This window comes from Ranitomeya imitator, chromosome 3, assembly GCF_032444005.1.
Source record: "Ranitomeya imitator isolate aRanImi1 chromosome 3, aRanImi1.pri, whole genome shotgun sequence".
Classification (NCBI taxonomy): domain Eukaryota; kingdom Metazoa; phylum Chordata; class Amphibia; order Anura; family Dendrobatidae; genus Ranitomeya; species Ranitomeya imitator.
In genome coordinates, this window is record NC_091284.1 from 389832233 (window position 1) to 389845987 (window position 13755).

Sequence of the window (13755 nt, forward strand, 5' to 3'; positions counted from 1 at the left end):
GACAAACGTAGAGATGAAATAGATTTAGCAAAGTGAGGCCCAACTTTCTGAACAGAGCGAGGATAGGAAAGGTAACTTTGCGGTCAACACAAAACCCTACAAAAACCATGCAAAGGGGGCAAAAAGACCCTCCGTACCGAACTAACGGCACGGAGGTACACCCTCTGCGTCCCAGAGCTTCCAGCAAGCAGTAAAAAACAAATAGACAAGCTGGACAGAAAAAAACAGCAAACAAATAGCAAAGAGGAACTTAGCTATGCAGAGCAGCAGGCCACAGGAACGATCCAGGAGGAAACAGGTCCAATACTAGAACATTGACTGGAGGCCAGGATCAAAGCACTAGGTGGAGTTAAATAGAGCAGCACCTAACGACTTCACCACATCACCTGAGGAAGGAAACTCAGAAGCCGCAGTACCACTTTCCTCCACCAACGGAAGCTCACAGAGAGAACCAGCCGAAGTACCACTTGTGACCACAGGAGGGAGCTCTGCCACAGAATTCACAACACTCCTCCTCCTGGACCTGACTTCTGCCTTTGACACTGTGGACCACTCCCTCCTGTTACAGATTCTCTCATCTCTTGGCATCACAGACTTGGCCCTATCCTGGATCTCATCATATCTAACAGACCGGACATTCAGTGTCTTCCTCTCCCACACCACCTCCTCATCTTGCCCCCTGTCTGTCGGTGTTCCCCAAGGCCCAGTTCTAGGACCCCTACTCTTCTACATCTACACCTTCGGCCTGGGACAGCTCATAGAATCCCATGGTTTACAATATCATCTCTACGCTGATGACACGCAAATCTACCTATCTGCATCCGACCTCACTTCCTTACTGACCAAAATCCCACAATGTCTGTCTGCTATTTCATCCTTCTTTTCTGTTCGTTTTCTAAAACTGAACATGAACAAAACAGAATTCATCCTCTTTCCCCCACCTCACTCTATCCCTCCACCAGACCTATCCATCAATGTCAATAGCTGTTCACTTTCCCAGGTCCCACACGCTAGGTGCCTCGGGGTGATCCTTGACTCTACCCTCTCTATCAAGCCACATATTCAAGCACTTGCCTCCTCTTCCCGATTCCAACTCAAAAACATTTCCCAGATCCGTACATTCCTTAACAAAGAAACCACAAAAACACTAGTACATGCCCTTATCTCCCGCCTCGACTACTGCAACCTCCTACTCTTTGGTCTCCCCTCTAGCACTCTGGCACCACTCCAATCCATCCTAAACTCTGCTGCCCAACTAAACCACCTGTCTTCCCGTTACTCCCCAGCCTCTTCTCTCTGCCGGGCCCTTCACTGGCTTCCTATTGCCCAGAGGCTACAGTTCAAAACACTAACAATGACATACAAAGCCATTCACAACCTGACTCCTCCATACATCTGTGACATGGTCTCCCGAGACCTACCTACACGCAACCTTCGATCGTCTCATGATCTCCTTCTCTACTCCTCTCTCATCTCTTCCTCCCACAACCGCATCCAAAACTTCTCCCGTGCTTCCCCTCTACTCTGGAACTCTCTACCCCAACACATCAGGCTCTCGCTTACCACGGAAACCTTCAAAAGGAACCTGAAGACCCACCGCTTCCGACAAGCCTACAACCTACAGTGATCTCCAGTCTACTGAACCGCCGCATGACCAGCTCTACCCTCTCCTAGTGTATCCTCACCCATCCCCTGTAGACTGTGAGCCCTCACAGGCAGGGTCCTCTCTCCTCCTGTACTTGTGTGTGCCTTTTTTAACTCATGTTTATTGTACTTGTCTATATTTGCCCCGTTCACATGTAAAGCGCCATGGAATAAATGGCGCTATAAAAATGTATTATAATAATAATAATAATAATATATTTTTTGCTGATTATGTATACAAAAATATCATGGAGACATGTAAACATGTTTGTTTTAGATCCAAGTTTGAAAGCAGAATTACCAATACAAGCCTATGGGAAAAATCGCTAACATCGCACATTGCCATCAATGTGCAATCTGTTTGCTGTTCATTTTTAATGTTTTAATGTATAGGGGATTTATTTTTTCAAACAAGAAAATCACTCAAGGAACACTGGTGGTAAATACTTAAACCTTGACCAAACACTGATGAAAATTAGATCCAAAACACTGATGGACAACGATCAGTGTTTGTGCAAATGAAAAACATCACGGATGTCTGAAGGTGGCCTTATACTTTGATAAGCTGCATTTTCACTCAAGATCAGGGATCTCAAACATACGGTCCACAGTACACATGCAGCCCCTAAAGCTACATTACGTCATACGTAAGGTACCAAAGACCAAAGGTAACTATTACTAAGCCTGGGGAAGAAGGTGGCCTCCCGATATCAGCATGTGTTTCAGCTGGAAGTGCATCCTCAGAAGCACATTCAGCTAAAATGTATTATGGCCCAGAGAGCCACTGGTTCTATACATCGCATTATATGCCATCTGTTTGATGTTCCTGTTAACAAATATTCTTATCTTATAACAATATTGGATGCTATACAACTATTACTATCAGTTGTGTGAAAAAGTGTTGCAGATCACCAAACAAATTTAAATATTAGGCAAAGATGACACAAAGTGCAGTTTTTAAATGAAGGTCTTTATTATTCAGGGAAAAAGAGAACCAAACCTACAGGGCCCTGTGTGAAAAAGTGTTTGCCCCTTAAACCTAATAACTGGTTGGGCCACCCTTAGCAACAACATCTGCAATCAAGAGTTTGCGATAACTTGCAATGAGTCTTTTACAATGCTCTAGAGGAATTTTGTCCCACTCATCTTTGAATAATTGTCATAATTCAGCCACATTGGAGGGTTTCAGAGAATGAACCACTTTTTTATGATCATGCTATAGCATCTCAATCAGATTAAGGTCAGGATTTTGACTAGCCCATTCCAAAGTCTTATTTTTTTCACAAGCTAATGAGAGATGGACTTGCTGGTGTATTTTGAATAATTGTCCTGCTGCATTACCAAAGTGGGCTTCAGCTTGAGGTCACAAATAGATAGCCGGACATTCTCCTTCAGAATTTTTTGATAGACAGCAGAATTCATAGTTCCATTTACCATAGCAAGTCTTCGAGTCCTGAAGCAGCAAAATAGCCCCACATCATCATATAACCACCAGCATATTTTACTGTTGGTATGATGTTCCTTTTCTGAAATGCTGTGTTACTTCTACACTAGGTGCAATGGGACATACACCTTCCAAAAAGTTCAACTTTTGTCTTGTCAGTCCACAGAGTATTCTCCAAAAGTCTTGGGGATCATCGAGATGTTTTCTGGCAAAACTCAGATGAGCCTTCATGTCCTTATTGCTCAGCAGTGGTTTCGTCTTGGAACTCTGCCATGCTGGTCATTTTTAACCAGCCTCTTTCTTATGGTGAAGTCATGAACACTCACCTTAGTTGAGGCAAGTGAGGCCTGCAGTTCTTTGGATGTTGTTGTGGAGTCTTTTGTGACTTCTTGGATGAGTCGTCGCTGTGCTTTTGGGGTAATTTTGGTTGACCGGCCACTCCTGGGAAGGTTCACCAATCACCACTGTTCCATGTTTTTGCCATTTGTGGATAATGGCTCTCACTGTGGTTCACTGGAGTCACAAAGCTGTAGAAATGGCTTTACAAAATTTTCCAGACTGATAAATATCATTTACTTTGTATCTCATTTCTTCCAGAATTTCTTTGGATCGAGGCATGATTTCTAGCATTTGAGGATCTTTTAGTCTACTTCACTTTGTTGGGCAGGTCCTATTTAAGTGATTTCTTGATTGAGCACAGGTGTGGCAGTAATCAGGCCTGGGTGTGGCTAGGGAATTTTAACTCAGCTTCCCATAGATGTGATAAACCACAGTTATTTTATTTTTTTCACACGGGGTCCTGTATGTTTGCATTTCTGTTTCCCTTAATAATAAATACTTTCATTTAAAAACTACATTTTGTCTTTACTTGTGTTATCTTTGTCTAATATTTAAATATGTTTGATGATTTGAAACATTTAAGTGTGACAAACATGCAAAAGAATAGGAAATCAGGAAGGGGGCAAACACTTTCACACAACTGTATGTATTGTTGCTTCTATACTGCCAACGTACTCAGCAGCAATGGACAGAGACTATTACCAGATCTGTGTTCCATAGACCATCATTTTTTGCAATAGCCAAGTTTACATTTTAGTAAAATGCAGGCTGTCATTTCCTACATAGCGCCGGGGTCCTTGGGTTCAAACCCTAAGGGTATGAGGGTATGTGCACACGATGCGGAAAACGCTGCGGATCCACAGCGTTTCCGCAGCTGCGGGTCCGCAGCAGTTTCCCATGAGTTTACATTACAATGTAAACCTATGGGAAACAAAAAACGCTGTGCACATGCTGCGGAAAAAAATGTGCGGAAACGCAGTGGTTTACATTCCCCAGCATGTCACTTCTTTCTGCGGATTCCGCAGCAGTTTTACAGCTGCTCCTATAGAAAGCCACAGTTGTAAAACCACCGTTAAATCCGCAGAAAAACCACGGTAAATCCGCGGTAAATCCGCAATAAATCTGCAGGAAAAATGCTGTGTTTTTGCCCTGCAGATTTATCAAATCCGCTGCGGACAAATCCGCAGTGGACCATTATACGTGTGCACATAGCCTAACAATCCATCCTTCGACATACTGAGAGGGAATTTGCATTGTGGGCATCACTGGAACAGTGATGACGATTGAAAGAAGTGTATGGTACTCGGCACGTCAGTAGAAAAATACACATCGCGATTATAGCCGATTTTCACTAGTACTAGCCTTTCTTCTCTGTACAGCAATCCATGTCTGACAAAGGTCCACATTTTTGGACCGAAACATTACCACTTTACCTTTTGGATTTCCTCATAACAAAATTTGCACATATATTTGATTAAGAAGCATATATAAAGGTATTCAGTACTCCAATAGAAAAATATGGAGTACCGAATACCTTTATATATGCTTCTTAATCAGGGCCGGCATTAGCAGCAGGCAGACCAGGCAGCTGCCTATGGCCTCCGCTCCCCCAGGGGCCCCCAGCCAGCGGCACATCACCCAGCTGCTATGGTGCCCATGAGGCAGAGGGGCCCACCTGCCGCCAGCACCGACTCCCCCTGCCACTGCTGCATTGAACTATACTGTACATTGTATTCTATGGAGGGGCTACATACAATATATAGAGGGGCTGCATTATATTCTATGGAGTGGCTGCATTATATTCTGTGGTGGGCTGCATTATACTCTATGAGGGGGCTACCATTTATTCTATGGAGGGGCTGCCTTATTCTATATGAGGTGGTCTCCATTATATTCTGCGGGGGTTCACATTAAATTGTATGGTGGGGCTGCATTATACTCTGGGGTGGTTGCATTATACTCTGTGGGGTGGCTGCATTATGCTCTATAGGGTGGCTGCATTATACTATATTTGGGCTGCATTATACTGTATCGAGGACTATGGGGAATGCATTATACTATATGAAGAACTATGGGGTGCATTATACTATGGGAAGTGAATTGTGCTACATGGATGACTATGGCAGTGCATTATACTATATGGAGTACTATGAGGAGTGTGTTATACTATATGGAGTACTACAAGGAGTGTATTATAATATATGGGGGACTAAGTAGTGTATTACACTATATGGAGGACTGAGTGTATTGTAATATATGGAGGGCTATGAGGAGTGTATTATACCATATGGAGTACTACAAGGAGTGTATTATAATATATGGGGGACTAAGTAGTGTATTACACTATATGGAGGACTGAGTGTATTGTAATATATGGAGGGCTATGAGGAGTGTATTATACTAGATGGAGGACTGAGGAGTGTATTATACTATATGGAGGACTGAGGAGTGTATTATACTATATGGAGGACTGAGGAGTGTATTTTAATATATGGAAGACTATGAGGAGTGTATTATACTATATGGAGGACTGAGTGGTGTATTATACTGTATGGAGGACTATGGGAAGTGTATAATACTATATGGAGGACTGAGGAGTGTATTTTAATATATGGAGGACTATAGGGAGTGTATTATACTATATGGAGGACTATGTGAAGTGTATTATACTATACGGAGGACTATGGGGCACATTATAATGTATGGAGGACTATGGGTGTATTATACTAAACACGCAAAATGCTGCATATTCATCAAGTGATTGGATTGTTTATGTGGGAACAGAAATCAATGTTCTCAGCATCACATCACCGGTGTAAACTGTAGATGTGCTGCTGATAACATGATACTGTATGGGGACAGATTGATCTAATAGTAATTGTTCTGTCTCCATCATTTTTTCTCAGACGGTGTAAAGAGGCCAGGAAACAAGCGAATGACTTCAATATTGTCTATTACACTCGTTTAGCGGCCTGAACTCAGTGCATGCAAATACAACAGAAATGCTTCTGTGTGATGTGCAATATGTTAGCATTCGAGGCCCCATTTTAAACTTTTGCCTTGGGCCTCACTTTGCCTAAAACCGGCCCCGCTCTTAATGGCAGGTAACCCTTCTCACGCAGCCACCTATCTTGAAGGAATGCTGTATACCCATAACATAAATGATGCCTGTAAAACACTGTGGCATTATTGGTGCTATACAAGCCAGAAAAATAATCAATATAGAGCAAAATAAGTGTTATCAGCTATGTCATTAGACATGATATACTACAAAATCTTATCGGAAAATGGTTCCTATTGGGACAAAACTTACCTTCTCAGCAGGAGGTCCAGGTGATCCTGTTGGGCCTAATTTTCCTGGAAATCCAGGGGGTCCCTGAAATTAGACTTTTGTCATAATTTAATATGTCACATTCACACAAGCCTGTACTTCTATTGTACCCAAATTTTGCCTGGCTGCCCAGTCAGACAAATGATATACTGCAGATCAAATAGTTTTATCAATTAATAAGACCAAATGAAATAATGTATATATGCAATATTTCACTGGGCAATGTTTTTCCATCATAAGTTCTTGTAAATGGGTACCCAAATCTACTGTTCACTGTATATTCTAACAATTATAAAAATAATAATTAAAAACCCTTTATCCTTTGTTACTTACCTGAAGCCCAGGGAGTCCAGGTGGACCTGGAAAACCCTGTGGTTAGAAACAAAAAGAAAAATTGCAGTTCATTGTATGGTAAATGCCTAAACATAATGCTCATACTTTACTTATTCATACATTATATTTAGAGTATGTTCCAGGACTTTTGAGTTAATCCTTGCACTCTACCATTCACAATACTCAGTGTACATGTTATCAATACTTATGTAGAATATCTAATAAGAATCCATATTGGATTTATGTTTATCAGTGATGAAATCGTGTGGTTGGCAACTTAGTAAAGTCAAATGTGAAGGCAGTTGTAATGCTGCAAATACTCATGCAAATGTGTAACTATGTTCTATAAGCTTAGCCAAAGATATTAGTGGGTTCACCACAATTGAAAAAGTTTATGCTACGGGACTATAACCCTTTAGGTCATCATCAGGGGCGTAATGATTGCAGTCTCAGAGGGTGCACCTGCAACAGTGCCAGTGCTGTAGGGGGGCCCACTGATACCAATTTCACCTGGCTATGCATCCTTGGACACACATTAAGGTGAAATGTATTGTGGTGCATACAAGACATTATTACACAGGGAGAGAACACATATGTCTTTATAGGATCTAGAACACTACAAGGGCCCATACATGTGACCAACATGCATGTGGGGGGTCCGATCCAAATTTTGCACAGGGGCCTATTGGACTCTAGCTACACAAGTAAACTGACCTACAGTGAAATAGAAGTGATCCGTCATCATGGCTATTTAGTATGCTAAGAGACAATGATAACTGATCATGATGATGATTATTGAGAAAAAAAGCACAATTTGATAAGCATATTAATAGAAAACAAGAAAATAAGTTAAGATTAAGATATATTTTGCTACTGAAATATCACATGTATAATACTGACGTAAATAGGACTTCAATTGGGGAAAAGATGTTTATGACTACTGTAAGGATTTCACTCACTCAGCTGCGACGGCTGACACTCAGGAGACGTGTTCCTTTGAAGTTCACTGGGTTTATTGCTTCATAAACCATGTGGCAAATAACAGAAAGCAAAATGGGCCTTTGGTTCAGGCAAAGAAAAGCAAGTGTCCAGTTCATCCGGCTCAGTCCTGAAGCCGTAACACACTCAGGAGGGTTTCACCTCCACACATATCTGCTGTGTAAAGGATTAGCCAGTCTTATAAAGAGCTAACCCCACCCAGTAACCCATCACATGATCAGCCATGTGGTCTGACATCACCACAGGTCCTGAAACACATATACAAGATTATGTGCAAGAAAGGAATACTCCGGGCTACATTACAGCAACCAGGCACTTATGTGGCACATACCTCCCATCGACTACAAACCCTTTAGCCATGCTACATACCTCCCCCCTCTGCCTAAAGCCGTGGGGCTTGGCACTTTCCCCCACTAAACAAGGGATTCTCGATAGGGCATCCGCATTACCGTGCAGCTTTCCGGCCCTATGTTCCACATGGAAACTGAAGTCCTGCAGGGCTAAGAACCAACGGGTGACTCTGGCATTTCTCCCTTTCGTTTCTCTCATCCACCTAAGCGGGGCATGGTCAGATACCAGTCTAAATTTACGTCCCAGCAGATAGTACCGCAATGTGTCCACTGCCCATTTTATGGCCAAGCACTCCTTCTCAACGACTGAGTAGTTCTTTTCAGATGAGGACAGCTTCCTACTCAGATAGAGAACAGGATGCTCCTCCCCATGTAGTTTTTGGGAAAGGACTGCTCCCACCCCAACATCTGAGGCATCTGTCTGAAGAATAAACTCTTTCTTGAAGTTTGGGGCCATCAGAACGGGTTGCTTACACAAAGCGTTTTTCATTTCCTGGAAGGCTGACTCTGTTTCTTCGGACCACTTAACCATTACTGATTTTGTCCCTTTTAGCAGGTCAGTCAGAGGCGCAGCCATCGTGGCGAAGTTTGGGATGAACCTCCTGTAATATCCCACGATTCCCAGGAAGGCTTTAACTTGTTTCTTGGAAACTGGTTTTGGCCATGTTTGGATTGCCTCCACTTTATTGATTTGGGGTTTTATTTCTCCATGACCCACTATGTATCCAAGGTACTTAGCTTCTTCTTTACCCAAGGCGCACTTCTTCGGGTTTATAGTAAATCCGGCCTCTCTTATAGCATCCAACACCGCTTGGACTTTCTCCAGATGGCTCTCCCAGTCCGGGCTAAAGATGACGATATCATCTAGGTACGCAGCAGCGTAGGCCTTATGGGGTGCAAGGACTCTATCCATAGCCCTCTGGAAGGTCGCCGGAGCTCCCTGTAGGCCAAACGGCATCCGGGCATATTGGAAGCATCCATCAGGTGTCGAAAAGGCCGTCTTCTCCTTGGCTTCCTGTGCCATGGGGATCTGCCAATACCCCTTTGTCAAATCCAAGGTGGATATATATCTGGCGTGCCCAAGCCTTTCGATGAGCTCATCAATACGGGGCATGGGATAAGCGTCGAACTTGGAGACTTCATTCAACTTCCGATAGTCGTTGCAAAACCTCCACTCTCCATCAGGTTTTGGGACCAGGACAATTGGGCTCGACCAACCGCTCTTGGATTCCTCAATGACCCCAAGCCTCAACATACGCTCCACTTCCTTGGAGATAACTTCTCGACGAGCCTCAGGAATACGATAAGGTTTCACATTCACCCGCACATGTGGCTCTGTTAGGACCTCGTGCTCTATGACCTTCGTGTATCCTGGCAATTCTGAAAACAGGTCCCTGTTTTTCTGGAGTAACTCCCGGCACTGCTGTTTCTGGGTCTTTGATAGCGTCTCTGCTACAGTAACCGCTCCAACCTCACCTTCTGGGTTGCTTAACAATGACGGAGTTGCTGTCGGCTCTCTATCTTGCCATGGCTTGATGAGGTTGACATGGTAAACTTGGAATGGTTTCCGTCTTCCTGGTTGGTGAATTTTATAATTTACCTCCCCAAGTTTCTCGACAACCTCATATGGCCCTTGCCATTTGGCCAAGAACTTGCTTTCCACCGTTGGAACTAACACAAGAACTCGGTCTCCCGGATTGAACTGCCTCACTCTTGCAGACCGGTTGTAGACCCTGGCTTGAGCTTCTTGTGCTTGGAGAAGGTGTTCTTTCACGATAGGCATCACCTTTGCAATCCTCTGCTGCATCAGGGCCACATGCTCAATGACGCTTCTGTGGGGTGTGACTTCGGCCTCCCAGGTTTCCTTGGCTATATCCAGGAGTCCTCGTGGATGTCGGCCATATAGAAGCTCAAACGGTGAGAACCCTGTGGAGGCCTGTGGAACTTCACGAATGGAAAACATCAGATAGGGTAAGAGACAATCCCAGTCTCTACCGTCTTTCTCTATAGCTTTTCTCAGCATGCTCTTTAGTGTCTTGTTAAACCTCTCAACAAGGCCATCTGACTGGGGATGGTACACCGAGGTCCTCAACTGGGAAATCTTCAGGGCTTTGCATAACTCCCTCATCACCTTGCTCATGAAAGGTGTACCCTGGTCAGTCAGGATCTCCTTTGGCAGACCTGTCCGGGAAAAGACATGGACCAACTCGCGGGCTATGCTTTTTGAGGAAGAATTTCTCAAGGGAATTGCCTCAGGATAGCGTGTGGCATAGTCCAGGATGACTAATATATACTGATGGCCCCGAGCTGATTTAACTAAGGGACCGACCAAGTCCATGGCAATTCTCTCGAACGGTACCTCAATAATGGGCAGTGGCACAAGGGGGTTCCGGAAATGAGGAGTAGGAGCAGTTAGCTGACATGTAGGGCAGGACCTTCAATAGTTCACTATTTCCCGGTGACACCCAGGCCAATAGAACCTCTGCACAACCCGTTCCTGCGTTTTTTCCACCCCCAGGTGTCCACCCAAGATGTGTGAATGGGCCATGTCCAACACTTTCCGTCTATACGGACCCGGCACTATCAACTGCTCTACCAACTCCTCCCGTATTTTCGTGACACGGTACAACAACTCCCCCCTCAACAGAAAATGGGGAAATCTTGTGTCTGCCCCCGGCTCTTGTACCACCCCGTCAATAACTGTGACATTATTAAAGGCTTCCCTCAGAGTGGGGTCCCTATGTTGGGCAGTCCCAAAATTTTCACCGGTAACTTCTAACTCCAGAATGTCAGATGTAGGGGATACTTCCTCCTCATCCCCAACCAGAACACAAAAAGGAAAACTGTCTGCCTCTGGGTGTGGCGATACCCTTCCAGGGTTCACTGGTTCCCTGCCAGGCAGCTCAGAACCATTTCCCCACAAATCCCAAAACAAACAGAAATCCCGGCCAATAATTATAGGGTGCAACAAGTCCTGAACCACGCCGACTATGTGGGACTCAGTGCCACATGCCGTTTCAATGTCCACCCTGGCCATAGGGTAGTCCTTTGCATCACCATGTATGCACCGCACTCCGACCTTCTTTCCTGGGAGCAGGTGGAGAGGAAAAGTGGCCCTCACCAGGGTCACTAGGCTCCCCGAGTCTAATAGTGCCGTTACTGCTCGACCGTTCACCTTTACGGGACACGCTTGAGGTCCCTCGTTGGATGGAGAGTTCACACTACAGGCTGGATACGCATAGTATGAACAACGGCGTCCCATGCTGCACTCCATCTGCTCAGTGGTTTGGGAACAACGGGCAGCTATATGTCCTGGCTTGTGGCACCTCCAACAAATAATATCACCCGTGGGGACCTTGGGCACCACCTCCCCCGCCCTTTGTGACCTTGGACGCACCACCCCTTTTTGGGACTCAGCTGCCTTCTGGGACCCCCAGTACGGCATGGGCTGCCTCCCGAAGGAGCCTTCCAACCCTTGGTATCTCTCAACCAGTCCGATCAGCTCGTCGGCATTCTGGGGATCACCCTGGGCAACCCAAGACTGTATAGGCCTCGGGAGGGAATGGACAAACCGATCCATCATCACCCGTTCTACCATCTGTGCAGGCGCAGAGGATTCTGGCTGCAGCCATTTCTGGACCAGGTGCAACAGATCAAACATTTGGGAACGAGGTGGTTTGTCCCGGTGATAGCCCCAGGAGTGAACTCGCTGTGCCCTGACAGTCAGTGTCACCCCCAAACGTGCGAGAATCTCGGCTTTCAATTTGTGATACTCTTTGGCATCCTGCAAGGTCAAATCATAGTACGCCTTCTGGGGTTCTCCCGTCAGGTATGGCGCAAGTACCTCTGCCCACTGCTCTGGTGGAAGTTTTTCCCTCTCAGCGACCCTCTCAAACACCGTCAGGAAGGCCTCAACATCATCCCCGGGAGTCATTTTCTGCAATGCGCGTCTTACCGTCTTCCGGACGTGGGTGTCATCAGCCAAACCTGGGGTTGGGGCGCTCGCCTTGCCCTGGATGGCGGTTGCCAGAAGCTGCATCTGCTGCTGATGCTCCTGCTGGCTCTGCTGCATCTGCTGCCGTTGCTCCTGCTGGTTTTGCTGCATCTGCTGCCGTTGCTCCTGCTGGCTCTGTTGTATCTGCTGCATCAACAGCCTGTTGGTCTCTTGCTGCCTTTGCTCCTGCTGGCTCTGCCTTTTCTCCTGCTGTGACTGCATCTGGACCAAGTGTTTCAGCAGGTCCTCCATTTTCTCCGGCAATGCTTGCTGGCTTGCAACAGCCTTGACCCAGGACATTCAAAAATAAACTCACGTCTCCGCTGGGAACGCTGCCCGCATTCTCCACCAATTGTAAGGATTTCACTCACTCAGCTGCGACGGCTGACACTCAGGAGACGTGTTCCTTTGAAGTTCACTGGGTTTATTGCTTCATAAACCATGTGGCAAATAACAGAAAGCAAAATGGGCCTTTGGTTCAGGCAAAGAAAAGCAAGTGTCCAGTTCATCCGGCTCAGTCCTGAAGCCGTAACACACTCAGGAGGGTTTCAACTCCACACATATCTGCTGTGTAAAGGATTAGCCAGTCTTATAAAGAGCTAACCCCACCCAGTAACCCATCACATGATCAGCCATGTGGTCTGACATCACCACAGGTCCTGAAACACATATACAAGATTATGTGCAAGAAAGGAATACTCCGGGCTACATTACAGCAACCAGGCACTTATGTGGCACATACCTCCCATCGACTACAAACCCTTTAGCCATGCTACACTACATAGTAAATGAGCTAAATAAAAAAAATAACTTTTTTTTAAAGTGATTAAGGTCTGCATATTAGGTACATTGCATAAGAGCTGAACATTTCCAAATTTATGTTTATCTTGGCACAAATAGTGCACTGCAAGTGTAAAGAAAAGGTGTAACGGACTCTACAATAACATCAGAGTCTCTTAATGAAAAATAAAGGGTGGAGTAGTACACCTTCATTCAATGTAACAGCTACTCACCTGATCACCTTTCTCTCCCAAGCTTCCTGATGCTCCTCTTTCTCCTCTTGGTCCCTGAAAAAAGTAGATTGCAACTATGTCACATTTCTGATAATTATAAGCAAGCACATGAAATAAAAGTTGGGATAGGCTCTTACCGCCGGTCCGGAAGGGCCAGTAATGCCAGGAATTCCAGGAGGACCCTTATGGTTTAAAAAAAGGAGATAATTGTAAATATGGAATATTTCTCAACATTCTGTAAAAAATAATCATAAAAGAGTATACACACTGACTAAGAAAACAGGTAAAAGTAGTTAAATTAGGTGTTC

General features: G+C 44.9%; 1 protein-coding gene across 8 annotated transcripts in view; it reads right to left on the minus strand.

Moving 5' to 3' along the window:
- Positions 1-13755, minus strand: part of COL16A1 (collagen type XVI alpha 1 chain) — a 327454-nt gene that overhangs the window by 31035 nt on the left and 282664 nt on the right. For all 8 annotated transcript variants that reach the window (XM_069757001.1, XM_069756995.1, XM_069756999.1 and 5 more), the window contains 4 exons: positions 13585-13629; positions 13448-13501; positions 7092-7127; positions 6741-6803 (listed from right to left, as the gene is read on the minus strand). In XM_069757001.1, the coding sequence (XP_069613102.1) occupies positions 6741-6803; positions 7092-7127; positions 13448-13501; positions 13585-13629 (198 nt within the window). The remainder of the gene's footprint in view (positions 1-6740; positions 6804-7091; positions 7128-13447; positions 13502-13584; positions 13630-13755) is intronic.